This window comes from Ranitomeya variabilis, chromosome 1, assembly GCF_051348905.1.
Source record: "Ranitomeya variabilis isolate aRanVar5 chromosome 1, aRanVar5.hap1, whole genome shotgun sequence".
Taxonomy (NCBI): domain Eukaryota; kingdom Metazoa; phylum Chordata; class Amphibia; order Anura; family Dendrobatidae; genus Ranitomeya; species Ranitomeya variabilis.
In genome coordinates, this window is record NC_135232.1 from 663,871,292 (window position 1) to 663,895,446 (window position 24,155).

At 43.3% G+C, this 24,155-nt stretch overlaps 1 protein-coding gene across 3 annotated transcripts in view; it reads left to right on the forward strand.

The window, feature by feature from the left end:
- The window catches only part of FMN1 (formin 1), a 445,090-nt gene that overhangs the window by 411,397 nt on the left and 9,538 nt on the right, over positions 1-24,155 (forward strand). For all 3 annotated transcript variants that reach the window (XM_077263405.1, XM_077263415.1, XM_077263424.1), the window contains 3 exons: positions 2,800-2,892; positions 8,035-8,086; positions 8,933-9,082. In XM_077263405.1, coding sequence (XP_077119520.1) covers positions 2,800-2,892; positions 8,035-8,086; positions 8,933-9,082 — 295 coding nt within the window. The remainder of the gene's footprint in view (positions 1-2,799; positions 2,893-8,034; positions 8,087-8,932; positions 9,083-24,155) is intronic.

Sequence of the window (24,155 nt, forward strand, 5' to 3'; positions counted from 1 at the left end):
CGCAACGCAAACAAAAACGCAGCAAAACGCATGCACAACGCTGCGTTTTGCGCCACATGCGTCCTTTTTTTCATTGATTTTGGACGCAGCAAAAATGCAACTTGCTGCGTCCTCTGCGCCCGGACGCGGGCGCCGCAGGGACGCATGCGGCGCAAAACGCAAGTGCGACGCATGTCCATGCGCCCCCATGTTAAATATAGGGGCGAATGACGCATGCGGCGACGCTGCGGCGACCGACGCTGCGGCGCAGACCGCAAATGTGAACGTAGACTTACTTAGTTTTTAATGGAGCTATGCTGCAAAACCACACACCACCTATAAACAGTGGCGGCACTGTTTCAATTTTGTAAACCAGAAGGATCTTTAGGATATGTTCTCGTTCTCATGGAGCAAAAAATGCAAAGGATTTCCTGCTGCGCATTTGCTTGTGGGAAATCCCCCCAGTGTTGGCATTGTGCATTAGATTGTAAGAAATCCCATGTGCAGCACCCCAGAGTCCTGGTCGTTGCAGTAATATTATTCTTCCACTAGAGGGAGTGACGTTATGTCTGAAGGCAATAAAGGAGATCTTCCTACCAGGTATCACAAACCATACACCACACTTCACACTCCAGTCCACCAGGGGGAGCTACGCTCCTATCTATTAGGGCACTCCTCACAAGTAGGTAAAACTGGTGGGCTGGATAGGAAGTTAGTCAGACGCTGACTGGGCTTCACCCAGGCAGTATCCTGTCAGGCAGACAGAGGGAAAGGAGGAACATCACAGAGCTGCAGACAGAGAGGTCCCTGACAGGGGTGGGATCCTGTCGGAGACCTAGACAGAAGGCCACGGAGCTGTGCCTGCCCCACGTGCGGCAGCATCCTAAGGAAGGACCCAAAAGAGAATTGTATTGTAGCGGGTGAGAAATGAAGTCATAGCACAAGGAGAGGAATCCAGAGGGAGTTCTGCCCTGCAAAAGGCTGCCTCCTTTCTGAGGCACAGAAGCCGGTACACTGAGGGAGCAATCGTCCCCAAGCCTTGCTTCAGAGACCGGCAGGACAGTCAATTCCACATTGGCTGTCCGACCATATACCCAGGAGGCACGGTGGCAACTTGTGGAGGCTGGGGCGTCGTAGGGTCCCTGTAAAAAGCCTCAGGCCACCAGTCATACGGGTTTGTCCTATCCATACCATCTGGGGGACAGAGAGAAAGACAAATAACATCTAGAACACCAATATCAGTTGTGAGGACCTTAACGAGAAGCTCAGCAGGGAGGTACTACAACACACAGGTGCTAGAGGAAGGCTACTGATTTCCACCTGGATAAGGGGACTCTGGATTTGCCTTCGGACCGGCCAGACTCTGCCTGCCCTGTGATCTGGTGCCCTGGACTGAGGACACTGAAGCCTTCAGTAAAGGTAAAGAGACTGCAACCTTGTGTCCTCGTTATTCACTGCGCCTTAAATCAATCACCGTAAAGGCACAGATGATTGGCCGCGGTGTTGGATGTTTTGGTCTCCCCGAGGCCAATCATCTGTGCCTTTACAGCCTTTTACTAGGCACTGCTCCTAATAGCCAGATTCCTACTCCACACTGATGAGGGGCAAACACCCCGAAACAGCTGTCTGTGGATGGATACCATGCTTGGCATAGGTGGTTTTCCTGTATTGGATGTTGTTCCTTCCCAGGGAAAGGCCTGGCTATTCACTGCTTGCGTTGAGAAACACGTGATGGTGTCTCCGCAGCTATCCCACATGCATTTGCATATTTCCCATAAGGGATGGGGGCAGTGTTCTGGATCACTGCGTTGAGAAACACGTGATGGTGTCTCCGCGGTGTTGGATGTTTTGGTCTCCCCGAGGCCAATCATCTGTGCCTTTACAGCCTTTTACTAGGCACTGCTCCTAATAGCCAGATTCCTACTCCACACTGATGAGGGGCAAACACCCCGAAACAGCTGTCTGTGGATGGATACCATGCTTGGCATAGGTGGTTTTCCTGTATTGGATGTTGTTCCTTCCCAGGGAAAGGTCTGGCTATTCACTGCTTGTGTTGAGAAACACGTGATGGTGTATCCGCAGCTATCCCACATGCATTTGCATATTTCCCATAAGGGATGGGGGCAGTGTTCTGGATCACTGCGTTGAGAAACACGTGATGGTGTCTCCGCAGCTATCCCACATGCATTTACATCAATCACCATCACCATCTACACCTCTGGGAAGCCCTGGGGATACACTTCACCTGTGGGAAGGTATACCATCTAGCTGCCATCACATCATCCCCAGCGGACCCCTAAGCACCCTCGGTCACCCTAACCGAATATCACAGGTGGCGTCATGAACATTATCCCATAAAAAACTTTCTTTTATTGGACGCCCCTCAAAGGGCCATGGACCGGGTCGGGCCACAGTGACATCCCCCGAACCGAGGGACCCGGTACCGAGTACCCTATTGCCCTTATGTAGGGCCGCTTCACATGCACATGCTGTGAAAAATACTCGCAGGTAAATTGACAAAAGCGGCAAGTTTGAGATCTACATATGTGTGCAAATGTCTGTTTCAAGTGAGTGAGAGACCACTCACTGGCACGTTTAATAAGATTGCAGTAAAAAAGTTGCTTTTTGTTTTCTGGTTTGGGATCTGCAGCTTGTCAATTTATGCTGCGGATATTGGTGAGGATTTTACCCTTAGCACTGCAGTGCAAAGGGTTAAGTTTGAGGCTCCTCCACACCTTCTTTACAATGATATCAGCAGAGGCACTTATAACTAATTTTGCTTTTCAAGTCCTCTTTTTTTCATGATTTTTCTAATTGCAGTATCTGAGAAGCAATCCAATGCAGTGATGAAAGATTCCCCAGAGGATCATCTCCAGCCCTTCAAGGACAGAATGACAGAATTTATACAGAAAGGTAACCATCTCTATTCCCTATATATCAATATATAGTTTTTTTATATAGTAGCATTGTATTCTTCACTGCTAGAGGCAGTAAACATAGTGACAAATCAGGAAAACAAATGGAAAAACAATATTGCCATATAGGAACGCTCATTTCACAATAATTAAGTCCAAACAGGCTGAAGTTCACCCGATGAACAAATTATATGCATATTCATAAGGTGAAATTATCTTTTTTTGTGCCCGAAGGATCGCTGTTGTTTGCAATGCATCATCCTGTGTAAGCAGGCATTGCTCTATCAAGACCAATGGCAGCCTGTACGAAGTGAGCGATCTATTACTGATCATCGCGGCCAGCTAATGTAAATGGACCTTTTGACCTGAAAGATGTTTAACTCTAAAGAGAGATCACTGTGGGTGCGGAGTTCATAATGAGTTGAAGCAGATTTAGTTTGTTAAACATTATAGCAGTGAGTAATAATTGATAATTATCAGGGCATGAAATAAATTCAAGAAATAGTGGTAATATTGCAAGACTGACATTTTCATCTATGTACATGATGGTGAAATCAGAAGAAGCCCAGACTACTGTGATTCATGTACGCCAAAAAATGTCCTAATTTCATGTGTTTTGGATCTGATTTTCATAAAAATTTGGTGTTTCAATGTGACCAGCTGTGAATTTCACCTATGAAAATAATAAATTGCAAAACTTCTATCCATTGCAATGTTATTCACAGACAGAACAGAGATTGCAGACTGATGTTGTTGATGATGATCGATATGCTTTTCTCGATTGTCAAAGACCCTTAAATGGGTAGACTTGAATGGGTAATTTTGTTCATGACTCCAATTAAAACCAGACAAGTCTCTGTCTTTTCTCTCAAGCACAGAGTCCACAAAAAAAAAGCACAAACCGCACCGTAGATTCCAATAGGTAGGTGTTCTATAAGTGATACACTGACATCTGAAAAAGGTTTTTTGAGGCATGAAGGAAAAGACATTCATTATACTTAGATTTCTTTTTAATCCATTGTCTCAGGATTTAAGGATGCTGCTTCATCAGATTATCAAACTACAGATTTACTAAATACAAATTTTTTAAGACTTAAATTTTTTTATGACTTTTCCAAGTATAAATGTTTAGGTTCCTAACTGTAGTCTATATGAAAGTCAATTTAAAACCTGACACAACTAAGAATGAGATTACTATATAAAAAGCTCTTGCTGAGCTACTTGTCCATGCTCAAGGTCACAGTGGTCTTTGAAGTTGTGATCTTTTTCTCTTGTGTTCCCTTACATGCTTGAATATTACGAATAGCTTCTTCTTTCCTTTCTCTCTTATGATTCAAGACCTAAGTGCTGTTTTGCCTTCCAAAATCTCCTGCATGACCTGCCCACTCTAGTGATTGCTGGTCCACTGCCTCCCTGCGCCTTTACAGACTTATAATTCATCCCGTTCCTCTTCTGAGGTTATTTTATTTTATTAAGATCATATTGTTCCAACATGTTCTGGCAGTGTTGCAACTTTCACATAAATAGCATTTGAAGTGTGCTGTGTGAAGGAGATCTTCTTCGACAGATGGCATGCAAGTGGAGAAGACCCTGATCTTTACAATTGTGAAACATGCAGATCATGCTCAAGCACCTTGTAATAGTTTTGTTGGAAGTGCAAGTTACTTAAGAACCTGCTTATGTAGCTCCAGGTCTTGTTCAACAACTGGTCTGTCAGAGAACGGCATGTTATGTGGAGTTTTTATCATTCTTGTCAGAAAATAGACCTTTTTCTGGATTGATAGAGTTAGTTTCATTTAGAACTCACCAGGCACCATGGTGCTATCTCATGCCATCACAAATTTTGCCCACCATCTCTAGCTGGTTTGCCTCAGTACATCACACAACAGAAGAGAAGAGTGGTTATGAAGAACCGTTCTTGATTTGGAGGCACATGCAACATGTCTGCATTGCTTGGACTGGTGAAAACTGTTTAAAGGGAACCTGTCAAGAATAATTTATATCTCGAACTAATAACAAGTTTTTACAGGTTCTTTGAGAATGATTAGATCTGTACCTTGGTTGCATAAATCAGTTTTGGCGTTATCCACTGCTGAAATCTTATCCAAATGAACCACAAGTGCTTAGTGGTGGGATGTTGCACCTGCAGCTCTGCTGCTCTTCTCCCTACTCCTCACCTGTCTCCTGCATCAAACATACAAGTCACTTTTGTTTTCAGTGACTTGCCTTCCCTTACTGAGTTCTCTTGAAAGCTCCTTTAATGACAGGGACGTTGCAACTGCAGTAGGTTCTCGTTGCGTCGCTAGACCCAGTAAATCATTTTGCCCATGTGCTACCCATGACACTACAGGCACTTGCGAGATATATTTTGGTCTGGGAATACAGGTCACTGAAGCAAGCGATCCATTAGTTTGGCACTGGAGGCAGGCAGTGGGAGGGACAGCAGGAGAGCTTTCAGGCTACGTTCACATTTGCGTTGTTGTGTGTTGCGTCGGCGACGCATCGGCGACACAACGCATGCAAAACGCATTGTTTTGTGACGCATGCGTCCTTTTTTGGCTTGATTTTGGATGCACAAAAAATGCAACTTGCTGCGTCCTCTGCGCCCTGACGCGTGCGCCGCAGTGACGCATGCGTCACAAAACGCAAGTGCAACGCAACGCATGTCCATGCGCCCCCATGTTAAATATAGGGTCGCATGACGCATGCGTCGCCGCAGCGGCGCCCGACGCTGCGTCGCACAACGCTAATGTGAACGTAGCCTAAATGAAATTTTCCTCCCCAAAGCATTTGTGGGTCACTTGCATAAGGCATCAATGCTGGATTGCCATAACTGAGGAAAGGATTGTTAAAATTAAACCTCTTCAATTAATAACTTTTTTCACAATCTAGAACTAAAAAGCAAGGAAATTATGGAGTACAACAAAGTGTTATGTTTTGTTTTTGACAACTTTATAATAGCAGCTTTACAATGGATTAAGTCTTAGAAATTGAGCATGAGTTAGTTTAGTTGCCAGTTTATGGGCAATGACAACAATTTACTATCAATTTCTAATTATTTAAAAGCATCTGCCTATGTTTATAACATGGCCACATTGTGTTTTTACATATATATTTTTTTTTCTTGCAGCATTCCAGTAACAGTATACGTAAATGTTGAACATGGGTTTGCAAAGGTTTTTTTCCATTTTTTTTTTTTTTTTAGCTTATAACTAGAACTTGATCCAATTCTAAAAACCTCCCATCACCTTTTGAACCATAATGTTCCACACAATGCACAATTTGGGTCCGCTACATGTACATGCTCCTTCAAACTTTGACTTGGCTGTAAGAAAAGTTAAAACAATCAATTTTTTTGGTTCATACTGGCAGCTACATTACTAGCTTTCCAAGCAATGTCATATCAGTATTTAAGAAAAATGTGATGCTATCCATCTGGGCTTAGTTGGTGCTGACCAAAGATTTAATAGCTTATGGCAGGAGGCTTGTGCCAATGAGATGAAGAATGCTGTGTTATGACCAGTTGGGTTATGCGCAGGCATGACGGGAAAGGAAAAACAAAAAAAATAATGCATGGAAAGTCTGTCTATCGATACAATGCTCTGATAAAACTGAGCAAGGTTTTCAGGATACTCAAGTAGTTCACACCACCTATTAAGTCAAGTAGAACCTGGAGTGTTATACTTCAGGTGTAGAAAGTGTCATACATGGGATAATGCCAATTTGAACGCAACATGTGGACTCGCCTTAATATTTGATGAAAGCAAACTTTTGTGTATTAGTTCCCAGAAATTACACTACATGAAGTTACTTTTATTAATTCAATAAAAATATTGCTAATAAATAGAAAATGTTATGCCCAAATGCCAAAATACTCAAATTGTAAAAAAAAAATAAAAAAAGGATTAGTAGTAGCGGAAGTTAGCAATTATATATGAATGAGGCTGTATCAACCGGAGGGCATGGGTTAAAAAAATATATCAACCCTATTAACTTCTGCTCTGAGCTCTACCTAACCGCAGAGGTTGGCACCCTTTTAGCGCACATTGTGCCACCGCTCATATACACCCTATATATAATATCAATTGATGGGAAAGGCTGATATGAAAAAAACGCATACAATGGTAATTTGTCACTATAAGTAAAAATATTCAAACTACTATAGTGACCAATCCACTGTCAACCCAGATTAACATAAGGCAATATATTGCAGTATTTCACATAGTGGTAGAGCAAAACAATCCACACACAGTTGTTAAATGTTGCTTACACTCAATACATCCTGTTAAGATAGGAAATTGAATCATACACTCAAATAAATGTAAACTAGGAAAAAAAGGGAATATCCACTCACCAAACCTAGAATGCTTCAATAGATGCGTTTCCCATAAATGGGTTCATCAGGAGTGCTTAGAAAAAATGTATACTTAGCTTTAAATATGAGCAGTAGTGCTACCATCAATTGATAATGTGCTCCAAAGCATGTGTCAGTCAGGTGTCCAAAACGTTGCTCAGACATGTTGAATGATGGGCATCACTCACACAAGTAATGCAACACTGCATTGGTCTATAGCAGTGCTTTGATGGCGTACCTAAAAGATGGACAGAAATAACGTCAACATACAGTATTTACACAGTCTGTGCTTTCTGGTCCCGTCATCCCCGAAAATGCCCACAAAGCCAATCAGTCACTGACCACAGTATTATTCTGTGCCCTATTAAATAGGAATAATAATGTGTGGAAAACCCATTTAAATAGTATTGAATGTAAATGACTATGTATAAGTTTAACCAATAAAATAGATACTGTCAGAGTATATCACTATTACAAATAAGTTCGCAGAAATTGCACCACTTAAGTTACTTTTATTAATTCAATTAAAATATTACTAATAAAGAGAAAATAGTGAAGTGAACGGTCTTTTTTTTGTTATACTGCTATTAACTGTTCTGAAATTTAGAAACTGACCTTTCACATATACGGTAAGTCTATTTAGTGTACCTTCGTACACACATTTTTCCTGCATTTTAGTAAATGGATTTTAAAAAGAAAACTTCTAATCATAAATTTTCCTAGGGTTGTGGTGGTGAAACACCCAAACATTAATTTTATAACCTACTGTTTTTGCTTTTTTTTCAGCCAAAGATGAACATAAAGCTGAAGAAAATAACCTAAGCAAAGCACACAGCAGGTACACTTTATACTAGTTCTTGTAAAGATAAAAAAGTTGATTTTCAGTCATTCATTCATGAGTTGTTTCTAATGTCGTATCTGGGGAACAATGTAATGACTTCTCATAGAACAAGAATTTTCCAGATGATCATAAATCGAAAATTTTTCCCATCTGATCGGCCAACAATAAGCATGTCCGCTTAAGAAGTTAGCCTGCCTGTCCATGAACATACACTTTATATGGGAGTATGTTGACTGGTTGAGCAACCATTAAACAGCGATAGTCTGGTGAACAATCCTAACAGTGACGAAGCTTTACGTGTTTTATTCCGTATTGGAATAGTCGTTCAGACTGGACATACATGGACGTGCGTGTAGGCACATGCCTATTTCAGGAGGTGGACGCCATTTTAATATGATATTTTCATAACTTAATCTCTTCTTTTATATATATATCCACTGTACGCCAGTTTGATCATTAATAGTGTGTAGTTCTTACATTGGAATGATTTATGGGCTATATGATATCTTTAGTCTGGGGGGGAACCTATTTAGAAATCTACTTGTGATGGGTTTGGATGGCCATTACTTACTTTCTTTCAATACGGAGTAAAACGTTAAAAGTTGCACAGTAAAAGAACATCAAAGTTTCTATGACAATGGTTCCAATTGGAATCTGACTATAAACGTCACTGTATGTGCCGGGTTTTACAGTTTGTACACAACTATGACATTAGGGATAAGGTTGCAGGACTGCATTAGTTCAGCCAACTTTATAGTATTCGTTATTGGGGGGCAGGGAAGTTGAAGGAATATATTTTTTCATCAAGAGTTGTTTGCTGATAGTTCTTCTTCCCGTTTGCAGCTTTGAAGAAACTGTTGGATTTTTTGGAGCCAAGCCAAAGCCCGGTGAGAAGGAAATCAGCCCCAATTCCTTCTTTGTTGTGTGGTACGAATTCTGCTGCGACTTCAAGGCTGTGTGGAAACGAGAGAGCAAAGTCCTCTCCACAGAAAGGTACGTTTTCAATCAAGGCTCTTCCTTGTATTACTCAGCATCTGGGCCGCCCAAATTACACTCGCTCGTTCCACAGGCGCCTTTGTTTTCTTTTCGGATCAAATGGACATCAAGGGAAGGTGATTTTCCCCCCTAGGGCTCCAGAGGGAACCCGCCAGCGGCCGCCTGTCCTCACGAAAAGATAAACACGCCAGATCCGATAAGTTACACTTTTCTTTACCGCTTCCAATTACTTGCTAGTAAAATGAAAGGAGACCTTTGCTAATTTGGAACAGATTCCCCCGCCTTCTCTTTTTTGCTTTTTTTCCTCTTATCGTGGTTTTTTTTTTCTCATTTTCTCTGGTATCTGACTTAAAATGAAGCTGATGTTGGCCCCAGCAGTCAAATACTACAAACTCCTACCTTTCTGAATGGACAAAACAAGTTGGATGTTTGTTTTCAGTAGCAGTAGGTCAGAAGCTGAACAACATGTGGGCATTTGGGGATTTGTCGATCTGTGATCTGAACAGAATGCAGTTCATGAACATAAGAATTAACAGCTTTCCCACTAAACTGCAGTGCAAAATCATCGTAGTAAAAACCATAATTATTTGTGTGCATTAACGGCAACCAATGCAACATTTATAAGTCGTATATAATGTAGTGAAGCAAACAAACCGTACAGCCTTAACACCTGAGATTTAAAGGGAGAGGAATCCATACTCGAAAGAATATACAATCTATAAGGAACTGAAGGTAGAAGTAACTATTTATTTTCTTCCTGTTGATCTTATATATGTATAAATCTATCTCATCTGTCAAATCAATACCCATATTAAAGTTAATTCGAATTAAAATAATTTTGTAACATCCTTAAATCTCCTTTAGGAAATTTGTCAGATTTTCAATCTGAAGTCGGGGTCACACTTGCGAGTGTAATGCGAGAAACTCGTGCGAGTCTCTCGCACCAATACCCGGCACTGCCACCGGCACTCGGGACCGGAACGTGCGGCTGTATGTATTTCTATGCAGCCTCGCGCTCTGGTCCCGAGTGCCGGCGGCAGTGCCCGGGTATTGATGCGAGAGACTCGCACGAGTTTCTCGCATTGCACTCGCAAGTATGACCCTGGCCTAAGGGCTCATGCAGAAGGCCGTAGATTCTCTCATCCAAGAGAATCAGGTCTATTTATGCAAATGACACCCTGATCAAACCTGTGAATAAGATGGAAAACAAAATTTCTCCAGCTCTCCATTTTGTCAGTTCATGGAAATCAAACTGCATTCAGATGTCATCCAAGTGCAGTCTGATGTTTCCATGCACTCATTGACCTTGCATGGCTGAGTGCGATATGAATATTGGATCAAACTAGGACATGTAGCAATATATTTCTCAGACGCTGTTAGAGAAAAAAAATGCAACATGTACACAGCCATTGGTCTAGGTGTGATCCAATGTTTTGCCGATCGCACTCTGACCGATAGTACAGCCATCCTCACCTGCCCAAAAAGCCAGAAATTAACATAAGGCCACATATTCCTATTTGTAAGTAGAGATGAGCCACCTCCCTAGTGTTCGGGTTCGGTTCGGTTCGTCGAACAGGGAGATGTTCGCCGAACTGTTCGTCGAACTGTTTGACAAACACCGTTGAACCCCATTGAACCAATGGCAGGCAAACACATACAAACACATGGAAAACACATAGAAAACACCTTAAAAGGTGTCCAAAAGCTGACAAACTGCTCAGAAGACACAACAAACACATGGAAAAGTCACAACTACACATAGTCATGCGAAAAGAAAAGAGGTGGCGGAGTAAAAGGAGGAGGAGACACAGATATAGGCATGTCATGCCCTTCTAAAGTTAAGAAAGGCTGGAGTAAAAATCTAAACTCACTCTACCAACACCCAGACGTCTTAACAAAAAAAAAAAAAGAAATATCTTTAGGTAGTATGGCGGCGGGTCCATTCAGAACACTTTCCTTAGAAGACGTAGTGGTACCCCCGTTGGGAGTTGTGCCAAAAAATGAACCCAATACATTCAGACTAATCCACCATTTGTCATATCCAAGGGGCAGGTCAGTAAACGACAACATCGACGCGGAACCAAGTACAGTACTATGTACTGTACCTCCTTTGATGAGGCAATCAGGTGGGTCAAGAAGTTGGGAAGGGGCACCCTAATGGCCAAAACAGACATTGAGGGGACATTCCGGTTACTATTTGTGCCTCCGAATAGTGTCCTCCCATTGGGCTGCTTCTGTGAAGGAGCATACTACATAGATCGCTGTTTGCCCATGGGGTGCTCCATATCCTGCTCACTATTTGAGGCGTTTAGTTGCTTCCTCGAATGTGTTTTCATGGAAGTTTGTAAGACGACACATATTATCCATTACCTCGACGGATTCTTATGCCTGGGCCCAAAAGATTCGCCACAGTGTGAAAACACGCGGTAGTCCACCTGTGAGAAGGAAAGAGCTGGAGGGAGAGTGGACACCCCAGAGCCGATTGGTTAGATTGAGAAAGAAAGAAGGCGGTGTAGCTTGCTTCATGGGTGGGGTACTCTGCTGAGTAGCAGAAATTGTTGCTATGCCCAAAAGGATTTCCTTGGCCAAATGCCATTAAAAAAATAGTAGTTAGGTAAACAGGCGGTGTAGCTTGCTTCATAGGTGGGGTACTCTGCTGAGTAGCACAAAATGCTATTAGGTACAAAACGATTTCCTGGGCTAGATGCCATTCCAAAATAGTAGTTAGGTAAACAGGCGGTGTAGCTTTCTTCATGGGTGGGGTACGCTGCTGAGTAGCACTAAATTCTACTAGGCCCAAAAGGATTTCCTGGGCTAGATGCCGTTACAAAATAGTAGTTAGGTAAACAGGCGGTGTAGTTTGCTTCATGGGTGAAGTACGCTGCTGAGTAGCACCAAATTCTACTAGACCACAAAGGATTTCCTGGGCCAGATGCTGTTAAAAATAGTACTTAGGTAAACAGGCGGTGGGTGGCTGGGCTACTCTGCTGAATCTCAGGCCATAGTATGAGTAAACAACTCTGCAGACGACCCCACCCACCTGGAATTGACGATGGCAACGTCATGTAAAACTCAGCAAGGAGACTAAATCAAAGTGTCTCCATTTTTTCCAAAAATTCGGCCACAGACACCTCTTAAGTGGCATCAATTTCGCCAGAGTTTTTTAAAGCGGTTGGTGAGGTGATTTTCAAAAATCATCAAGCTTTTAGTCTCCCCAAGATGACACGGGTAGAAAAGTCCTTGCGGATCCAGGATTTGTTCATCTTGATGAACGTTAGTCTGTCTACATTGTCACTGGACAGCCGCGTGCACTTATCTGTCAGCACACAACCAGCAGCGCTGAACACAAGTTCAGAGAGAATGCTGACTGTGGGGCACGACAAGATCTCCAAGGCGTGAGTGGCGAGCTCGGGCCATTTTTCAAGATTGGAAGCCCAAAATGAGCAAGGGTCCAGTTCCACAGTCATGGCATCGATGTTAACTTGGAGATACTCGTGTACCATCCTCTCTAGGCATTGGCTGTGCGCCAGACTTCTTGTCTCCTGTGGCCTTGCAAAGGATGGTCTAAAAAAAATCTTGAAACGATTGGAAAAAATTGCTGTTACCACCACCACCAGATACGATGTTACTGTTACGGTTTGAGTGATGACTCGATAGTCCCACGGTTGGCAAGTTAGAACTCAGAGATTCACTACGTGCACCACTGGTGTTTTGTGGAAAAGCAGATGTTAGATTCTGTAACAGTCTGTGCTGATACTCCTGCATGCGTGAATCCCTTTCTATGGCAGGAATTATTTCGCCAAATTTGCTTTTGTACTGGGGATCTAAGAGTGTGGCAACCCAGTAGTCTGCATTACTTCGGATTCTGACAATCCGAGGGTCATGTTGCAGGTAGTGCAGCAAGAAGGCACTCATGTGTCTTGTGCATTCAGGAGGATAAAGTCCTTGTTGTCTTGGGGGTGGTGAGGTGAGAATCATGCTTCCATCGTCTGCCCTCTCCCCCCAACCTCGCCCAACAGAAATTTGATCAAGGTCTCCCTCATCTGATGAGTCTTCCATGCCCAGCGCCAGTTCGTCCTCCACTTCTTCCTTGCCTCCTGCACCTTCCTCAACAGTTTGGCTGCTACCATGTGCCCTTGGTAATCCCTCTCCCCCAGCCTCCAATGCCAGCCACCTTGGTGCTGCCAACCTTCTTGACCTTGGAGATATGATCCCTTCTGCATACGACTCCTCCTGTTCCTCCTCCTCCTCCTCTTGTTCCACCACCTGACTCCGAACACTGTGTAAGGTGTGCTCCAGCATGTAAATCACCGGAATGGTCATGCTGATAATGGCATCGTCAGCACTAAACATCTTCGTTGCTATTTCAAAACTGTGCAGAATGGTGCATAGGTCCCTGATCTGAGACCACTCCTGCAGCGTGATTTGCCCCACCTCTTGATCTCGTTGGCCCAGGCTATACGTCATAACGTATTGCACCAGGGCTTGTCGGTGCTGCCACAGTCGCTGCAACATGTGCAGAGTTGAATTCCACCGTGTGGGCACATCGCATTTCAGCCGGTGAACTGGCAGGCCCAACGACTTCTGTAGAGATGCAAGTCGTCGAGCTGCGGGATGCAAACAGCGGAAGTGAGCACACAGCGACCGTGCCCTCTGCAGAAGCCCATCTAGTCCGGGATAGTGGGATAAAAATTGCTGGACAACCAGGTTCAAAAGGTGAGCCATACAAGGCACGTGTGTGACATTGCCCCGGCGAAGGGCCGCACCCAGGTTTGCAGCATTGTCGCACACGGCCTTCCCTGGCTGCAGGTTGAGTGGAGACAACCATTGATGGAACTCGGTCTCTAGAGCTGACCACAACTCCTCAGCTGTGTGACTCACATTTCCCAGACATTTCAATGTAAACACTGCCTGATGCCGTTGAGCCCTGGTGACAGCATAGTGAGGAGGTGTGCAGGATTCCTTCTGCGCAGTTACAACGCGGGTGGCATTACCAGACAGGCTTTGGGTGCAGGTGGAGGACCGAGAGGAGGTTGAGGAGGCAGAAGCAGTGGAGGAACTTCTAGACACAGAGGATCGATGAGCAACTCGTGGGGACGGCAAGACTTGGACAGCAGCCCCTTCTCCTGATGTCGCCGTAGTTACCCAGTGCCCAGTCACCGACATGTAACGCCCCTGTCCATGTCTACTCGTCCAAGTGTCTGTGGTGAAATGCACCCTGTCACACACAGAGTTTCTCAAGGAAGCGGTGATGTTGTGTGCGACATGCTGGTGTAGCTCAGGCACAGCTTTCTTTGAGAAGTAGTGGCGACTGGGCATCTGGTACTGGGGCACTGCGACGGACAAAAGGTCTCGAAAATCCCCTGTGTCCACCAGGCGGAAAGGCAGCATTTCTGTAGCCAACAGCTTGCAGATGGAGAAATTCAACCTCTTAGCTTTGTCATGGCTAGGAGGAAATGGTCATTTACTTGTCCACATCTGAGGGACTGAGGGCTGGCTGCCGTGCTTAGACAGAGTTGAGTAGGGTGTCCCTGGCAAACTGCTGGTCTGTGAGGAAGGTGCAGGTGGAGATGTTATGTTGCCTTGATCAAAATGTGGTGTCGATGTCGGAGAGCGCTCAACACCAGCAGGTGTTTCCACTTGCAAATGTCCTGACGACCTGCCAATCACACTGGCTGTTGCGGGTAAAGAGGTGGAAGGTCTGCTTCCAAAACCATGTGCGACTGCTGTCCCCACAGTCACAGGATGAAGAGGATGTGGATGCACTTGATGGGGCAGACGGTGGTTGACCCGGCCCACTAGGCCGCATTGTAGCACAGTGAGCTTCCCACTGCAACTTATGCCTCATATCCATGTGACGGTTCATGCACGAAGTACTCAAGCTAGTGATTTTTTGGCCTCTGAGATTTTGTTGACAAATCTTACAGACAACATGAGTTGGGTCATCCTTTGCGATGTCAAAAAATGCCCAGGCTATGCAAGGCTTACAGCCCGTGCGACCTGAAGAGCCACCACGACTTCTGGTCTGAGGCACAATTGGGGTTGAGGATGCAGTTGTTGACGTGCTTCCAGTACTCCGTCTCTGTCCAGGAAGACCTCGTCGTCAGACTCGTCACTAGCATCCTCCTCCACCTCCTCTGCTGACCTCATGGACTTGGGGTTGACAGTAAGTGGGGTCTACAACCTCGTCATCATCATCCTGTGTGTTCTCACACCCATCGTCCTCAGAGCCAACCTCTTCCTGCCCCGACCGAAAAGTCAAGTTTTCGTTCCAATCAGGTATCTCAGTCTCATCATCATCTTCCTCATTGTCTCCACCAACAGGAGTTACAGTTTGGGAACGAGGGTCTACATTATGCTCAGAACCTTCTTCATCTGGGCCTGGATCCGACTCACAAAGATTCTGGGCATCAGTGCAGATCATTTCTTTGTCTGGATTCACAGAAGCTCTGGAGCAGACCTCTGATTCCCAGGCTATAGTATGCGTAAACAGCTCCACAGACTCAACCTGTGTGCTACCCCATGCTCAGGCGGGCAGCTGGAGACTTGGGAGCTGTGAGGAAGCAAGTGCGATTGGGGTGACAACTCTGAGGACTGGAGTAGTTGTGATGTTGAAGTTGACATGGAGGGGAGCCCACTTGAACAAGCACTTGATATTCGTTCAAGCACCTGCTGTTTTTGTGCCTCATCTGGAATTTTTGGCGATGCTTGTAGTGATGGTCATAAGAAAGGGATCATATCAGATTGTCCACGAAAAGAAGTAGACATCTTACTTTGGCTGGAAGATGGTCTTTCTTCTGCAGATGTTACTGTTGCTTTACCACCTACCCCACGGACACAACCTTTTTTTCCCTTTCCAACATGCCTATTCCCCTTTCCACCAGCAGCAGGACTTTTGCCACTCATTTTAGCGCTTAATTGGCAACTCTGTATCTGAAGGTGTTGGCACAACAACCGATGGATGAAAACTGAGCAGAACTGAGTGGCCAAACTGTGGTACTAGGCCCAAAACTATCAACTGGATTAGATGCAGTGAAAATAGAGATACACAGGCGGTGTAGCTAGCTTCACAGGCGGGCTACTCTGCTGACGTGCAGACAATGCTACTAGGCCCAAAACTATCAACTGTATTAGATGCAGTGAAAATAGAGATACACAGGTGGTATAGTTTGTTTCACAGGCGGGCTACTCTGCTGACGTGCAGACAATGCTACTAGGCCCAAAGCTATCAACTGGATTAGATGCAGTGAAAATAAAGATACACAGGCTGTATAGTTTGTTTCACAGGCGGGCTACTCTGCTGACATACAGACACTGCTACTAAGCCCCAAACCCCAAAACGATTTACTGGGTTAGATGCCGTAAAAATTGAGATACACAGGCGATTTAGCTAGCTTCACAGGCGGGCTACTCAGATGACTATCAGACATTGCTGCTAGCCCAAAAGGATTGGCTGAGCTAGATTACACCAAATGCTGTGACTAACACTTGCACAGCTCTGGCTCAGACCTGCCTGGCAAACAGTGCTATGAACTGCTGTAACCTACCCTGAAAAGGGCTGATATTACAACTAGTCCCAACTCCCGACTCCCTAAACCTATCTCTCAGAAAATTTGCTGGCAAAAAAAGACTCTTTGACTGTATAGCGCCCACAGCAGCAGCGTTGCCGTCTAACACTAAGCTGCAGCAGTGAGGAAATGGTGACGACGGGGCAAATGGCTGGTTCTCATTGGGCAAGGAGTGACATGTGACATACACAGCCAATGACACATGCCCTTGCTTGTCTGCATCACATGCACATTGCTGTGTGTGTGTGCACTGCTGATAGGCTGAGAGACTGCACCGCCCCTCTGTAAATGCGGGAAAGAAAAAAAATGGAGATCGGCGTTATTTCAGCACAGATCTATCCCCCGCCCCCCCCCCTTGCTACTATACACTGAAACAGTCCAATAACAATGATAAACAGTTTTAATGTGCAAATCAAGCTAGGCTTTTGGTGAACGAACAGTTATCGAACAGAAACTCGAACAGCCGAATTTTAAGCAAATTGTTCGGGTTCGTCGAACGACTCGAACACCGCCCAAAACAGCTCGAATTTGAAATTGGCGAACAGTTCGACTCGAACACCGCTCATCTCTATTTGTAAGCCAAAATCAGGAGTGGAACAATCAGAGGAAAAGTATAATAGAAACACGTCACCACTTCTGTAATTATCACCCACTTCTTGTCATGGCTAACAAATACTGATGTAAATTACTGATGGTTGTTTAATGCTAGTTGTAGTGTCAGACTCCTTGAAGAGGCTTACCACCAGCCAGTTATTCTTACTTTGGGGTCTGAACATTTGCAGTTCACCTCCAGTTTTAATAGATGTAACGGCCCTCATACATTAATGTCGGTTAAAGCTGCCGATATTGGGGTGGGGATTAGCAAACTGTTTAATGTTACTGGGGCCTCTCTCCTCTGCCCAAAAGATGACGTTTGGGAAGAGAAGGATCCAGAATGCTGTATTTCTACTCCCTATAGATAAGCCACTGACAAAGGAGTCTGGCAGCACTTCTTTTATGGTGATCTCGGAAGAAGCACTCCTGCACATGAGGGAGTTTAGAGAGGTAGCTGTTGGCCCAACGACCGTTTGCCCTACAGCTATCTAATGTATATGAGGGATTTAACTCCCAAATGGAAATTCTGTAGCAGGTTTTTCCCCTCGTCCCTTGCACAATAATGTCTTTCTATGTAGTGGTTCTACAGCCCTATAGCTACTACTTCAGTTTTACGTTTTAATACGTCCAGGCGACTTTGCGCGCTTGACCACTGCTGGGTGATCAGCTGATTTCACATAACACCTGACACTCACTGCCAGGAGCGGTGCCTTCACCACTCCCAGCAGATTAACCTCCTAAATGCTGTGATCGATATTGATCGCAGCATTTAGAAGACAGGCAGAGGGAGGGACTCCCTCTCCCCTTTGATTGCCACCCCCGCTATGTCATCATGGGGCCCCCGATCGTTGCCATGGTGACATGTCGTCATGACGATATCCGGGTCACCAGGCTCTAGTAAGTTAGTTACAGCATATGCAGTGCATGAACTATCTAACTTGTGCCAGTGCAGCACTGACAGTTACAAAGCATAGCTCCTGCATTACTAATCTTTATAACTGCAATCCGGGTATTTGGTATTGCTGAGTCCGGAACGACCATCCTTATAAAAAAAATTATCACATTAGTTAACCCCTTAAGTAAACACAGTAAAAAAAAAAAAAAAAAAAAACAGGCAACAAAAAATGCTTTATCATCATACCGCCAAACAAAAAGTGGAATAAAACGCGATCAAAAAGCCGAATATGAAAAAAAATGGTGTAGCTGAAAACTTCATCTTGTACCTCAGAAAACATATAGCTCCACCAGCAGAAAACTAAAAAAAAGTTATAGCTCTCAGAATAAAGTGATGCAAAAAAATGTTTTTTCTTTGAAAGTTTGAGTGAAAGCAACAAAATGTAAAAAAAAAATACATGTGGTATTGATGTGATCATACTGACCCGAAGAATAAAACTGCCTTAATAATTTTACCACACACAGAACAGCATAACAAAAAACACAATTCCTGAATTGCTGTTTGTTGTTCATTCTATTTTCCAAAAATCAGTATAGAAAGCGATCAAAAAATGTCATGTGCCCAAAAATGGTACCAATAAAAACGTCAAGCAAAAATCATGTAAATACCCTATAGCTAAAATTAACTTTCATTAAAATAGGCAAACCATACCACCCATAGTGACAAAAACAAAAAACAAAAAGTGTTCAACCCAAAAGAGGGGGGTATACATCAGCTGGCATTAAGCTATTTATCTATTGTGATGCAAGATATCATGACATCGGACCTCCTGATGAGCCTAAGTAGGCGAAACGCGTTGAGGTGCTAACGCTAAAGGGCTAATGGTGTATGGCATCTAGTCAAGTGCAGATGAGTATTAATGGTTACCATATTGGTTACTACTGGCAATGTCTTATCGTGAACCCGGTTTGCTGGGCTGTATACATATACATGTGGATGAGCCATTTGATGGTTAATGTGTCTTTGTAAAATTGGGGGATCCCCTTATCTTAAGGCACAAACTAAACTAATATGGAAACCTAGATGGTTATATCAAATCTTTGGTGTGGTGGCGTGCATGTATCCAATACCAACCACCTCTACATTACGATCTGCAGACTTTAATTATGTAAACACCATTTATTGCCTGTCTGTGTTCATGTTTGTTTTTATGCTTGTGGGGATCTAGTTTCGTCCTTAGGACAGCACAACCTTTGTATAGTGTTAGGGGTCCTGCAGGTTATGGGTAGAGGATCTCACTAGTGGCGTCAGGGTGTATCAGGGCCCCTAGGGTCAGCCATCATGGAGCCGGGGCGCCAATTCGCTCCCCTCTAGGGTGTCTACCTCCGCAGCTAGGTAGGGTTAGGATAGTTGCTTGTCCAGGGACTTCTAGCTTTACCCATTAGTTCTTTTGGGTTGAACACTTTTTGTTTTTTGTTTTTGTCACTATGGGTGGTATGGTTTGCCTATTTTAATAATAAAAGTAAATTTTAGCTATAGGGTATTTACATGATTTTTGCTTTCTGAACCCTCTATATATCTAATTTTGAGTCTTACCAATAAAAACATCAACTCGTCCCGCAAAAAAACGAGCTCTCACATGGCGCTGTCTGCCAAAATATGGAAAAATTATAGCTATCTAAATATGGCGATGCAAAAACTAGTTTTTGGAAAAATAAGCGACACTTAGCATGTGATGGCAGCCAAATCTAAAAAAAAACTTTATAAATCTGCTTTCGTTGTAATTTCACTGACCTAAGGAATAAAGTAGTTTAATCACATATTCTACACAAGGAATGGTGTAAACAATAATTAAAACCAATTCTTCACCTGGTGTTGATCATTTAACCTGTGCGCTGCGCTGAGCGCTTACACTGGGGCTTCTGTGTAAATCTCTGAAATACATTATTTAGATGGAACCCTCAACAGAAGATTCTCTATATTGAAGCAGATGGAGGCCTGTGTATGCCGTCTGATTTGTAGTTTGGTGTCCGCCTATTTAGGCGTGCATAAAAGTTCTGTTGGGTTGTGCACCTTTTAAAAGGACACCACAGAACAGAGGCCAGACTGAGTCTAGAGTAACTAAGACCAAAAAGAAAGGGAAATACAAACCCAAGAAATAAAATTCAAAATATTTTATTCATAATGAATTAAAAACAAAAATTATCATAATTAAACAGAAGGGGATTGGAACAAGGCAGAATGAACTCAGGCAATCCATAGCATGACATAAATAAGAGTACCAATCAAAACTATTTAATAATATAGTGGGTACGGAACAACGGTGCTCCAGCAGGCTCTGGAATATACTGGAAAAGTTCCACCAAATATATATGCAAAACTGCCCATAGGCAAATATAAATATGTCAGCTGCTAGAGTGCGCATTTAAGGTTCTCAAAATGTATTAAATAAAAAATATATCAGTATTGTGCCATGTAATGGTAATAATATCCATATAGTAAAGTACTAAATACTAATAAGGTGCAAGTGCATTAATTAGAGTAGATATAGGTATCAATACATAAGGAAACACCTAAAGATGAAAAGGTTCATTATAAAGGCAGTAGCACCATGTTGTTACCTGCACACCAGTGGATTGCCGTGAGAAGGGGAACCCCGACGCGCGTTTCGCAACGTAGCTTCTTCCTGGGGGTCGTGGTAATGAGGGGGACGCAGTGCCGGCTTTTTAAATGCAGCGGTTGTCACGGCGCTTGCGTCCATTGAGCAAACAGGAAGCGGCGGGTCCCACGTCATCAAGTCCCGCCCCAACCCCGACACGTCAGGAGAGGGGAGGGAGAGGACGACGCTGAGGGACGCGTTGCCACGGCAACCTGAAGAAGCCGACCAGCGTGGCTGTGCTAACTGTGCGAGTAACTGTGCTGCTTCATTATAGTGAATGGATCCTTCGAGGTTTTCATCTGAATCTGAACTGAATTCCAGATTTAGATCGAAACCCCAATATAAGTTCTTAGCGAATGGCGCAAGATAAATGTGATCCCAAATGATAAGTAAAATGTCCCCAATAATAGCTTCAACTCAATTCACAAAAATGTAAGTTCCCACTCAGGTCTGTCATCTGTTATCAGAAATATAGTAGTGGGGCTTCCACTTTACTGGATAGGCTCTGGAAAAGTTAAATGGCTCGTTGCCCCCAAAAGAAATTCAGCAAATTCTGTGCTCCAAAACCAAATAGCCCCTCCCTTCTGAGCTTGTGTGCCTAAACCACCTTTGATGTCTGCAAAAAATGTTTGGCATTTCTGTAGCAAGGAGAGCCCTCCTAGTTTACGGGTGCGTGTCTCCTGAAGCATAAGTTGTGGACTACAACGTACTGGGGACTGCAGCGGCAGTTTGCCATTTTTACTCTGCAACATCCACTGCTTTTTGTTTCTGGAAAACACCCATGGAGTCAAAATTATCACTACACCTGTACATAAATTCCCAAAGGGGTATAATTTCCAAAATGGTGTCGCTTGAGGGGGGATTCTGCTTTTCTAGCACTTAGGAGGTCTGTATATGGAGTCTGCAAATTATTGCAGGAAAATCTGTGCTCCAGAAGTCAAATAGAGCTCCGTCTCTCCTAAGTCTCGCCATATCGCTAAGCAGTACTGTACAGCCACATATAGGGTATTTCCATATTCAGCAGAAATTGTGGGACAAATTTTGGTGTTATGTTTACCCACTTCCCCTTGTGGAAATGTAAAATCGGGGCCTAAATCTAAATTTTAGTGGTAAAAATATAATTTCATTTGTTTTTCTTCACAGCTCAATGGTTTAAAATTCTGTGACACACCTGTGGTGTTAATATGATCACTGCACCCCAAAATTAATTAACTGAAAGTAAAGGTGTAGTTTGTAAAATAGTGTCTCTAAGGCTAGGTTCACATTTCGTTTTTGGGTGATCGCTAACTGACTGCGTTGCACGGCGAAAATGTCGCAATTAACGCCGTGCAACGGGTCCGTAAGCGCACCCATTGACAGCAGTGTTCTTTTTGCCTGAAGCGCATCGCTAGCGCGTGCCTTTTTCGGCTCGCGCTAGCGATGTGCCGCTCTTTTGTAGCGCACCTCGGACGCTGCTTGCAGCGTCCGCGGCGTGCCCGAGGTCCGTTCCCCGCTCTCGCAGATCGGGGATCTGCGAGAGCGGGGACGTTAACGCGAACCCCAAACGCGACCCCTAAAAATACATTGCGTTAGCGCAATCCGCTAGCGCTAAACGGATTGCCCTAACGCAATGTGAACCTAGCCTTATCAGGGCTTTTGCTGTTGTGGCATCTGAGCTTTGCCAATGTGACATGGCACCCTCAAACCAGTCCAACAAAATCTGAACTCCAATATGGCGCTTCTTTCCTTCTGAACTTTGCACTTTGCCTCAAAAGCAGTTTTTTAATCACATATGGGTTATCGGTGTACTAAGGAGAAACTTCACCTCATATTTTGGATTCCAGTTAGTCCTGTTACCCTTGTGAAAATAAATAAAAAATAAGGCTAAAATAAAAAATTAGGCACATCAGGGGCTCGCCAAACGGGACATGGCATCTACTAATGATTCCAGCAAATTTTACGTTCAAAAAGTCAAATGGAGCTCCTTCCATTCCGAGCCCTGCCATGCACCCAAACAGTAGTTTTCTCTAACATATGGGGCATCGTCATTCTCAGGAGATATTTCACAACAAATTTTATGGTGCAATTTCTCCTGTTACCCTTGTGAAAATGAAAAATTTGGGACTAAATTAAAATTTTTGTGGTGTAATTTTTTTTTTTTCAATTTTCACAGCTCTACTTTATAAACTAATGTAAAACACCTTGGGGGTTTAAGGTGATCACTACATATCTAGATAAATTCCTTGAGTGGTCTAATTTCTAAAATGTGTCACTTGTTGGGGGATTACACTGCTTAGGCACATCAGGGGCTCTCCAAATGTGACATGGTGTCTGCTCTCGATTCCAGCCAATTTTGCTTTCAAAAAGTGAAACGGAGCTCCTTCCCTTCTGAGCCCTGCCATGCTCCCAAACAGCACTTTTCCTCCTTCTCAGGAGAAATTGAACAATAAATTTCTGTGTCCATTTTCTCCTGTGACTCTTGTTAAAATAAAGAAATCAGGGTCATTTTTTCCTTGCACATTGCAAAAATTCCTGTGGAGCTCGTGGATGGTTATTTAACTTTTTGAATGTGGTTTTTAGCACTTTGATGGGTACAGTTTTTAAAATGGCATCAATTTGGGGTATTTTCAGTCATATGAGCCCCTCAGTCACTTCAAATTTGCTGGTCAACTTTTAACACTCCTAACAACTTCCTAACAAATATGATTTTTCAAAAATTGTGCTGATGTAAAGTAGACATGTGGGAAATGTTATTTATTAACTATTATGTTTATTTTGGCTTAAGGGAATAAAAAATAATTTTGGCCAAATTTCCATTTTTTTTTTTTTACAAATAAATGCAAGTTATATGCAACAAATCTTTACCACTATCACGAAGTACAATATGTCTTGAAAAAACAATCTCAGAATCTGTAGATTACATTAAAGCGTTCCAGAGTTATTACCTCATAAAGTGACAGTGGTCAGAATTGTAAAATTTGGCCTGGTCATTAAATTGATAAGAAATGTTAGGTAATTTACAAAAAGCGAGCATATAGATGGCACTTTATTGGTGTGACATGCACAGACCTAAAATATGGCTAGTAAAATGGATGTAAAAAAAAAATTGTTTTGACATGCACACTTTGTGAAGGTGACAGTGGCATGTACATGTATGCATTTTTTAATTCTCTTTTGTATTACATTTTTTTTTTACTATATTCTTCCTCATAATTTTTGTCATAAGTTATGCAAAAGTTCAGTACAGTAATTTGTGGAAACCACACTGTCTCCGATGGACACTGGTTTCTTATTTTTTTCTGTAAAAAAAAATATTGTGCTGTCTTACCGCTGCATTCTAGTGAATTAAAAATTTAGAAAAAAAAGTAAAATTGT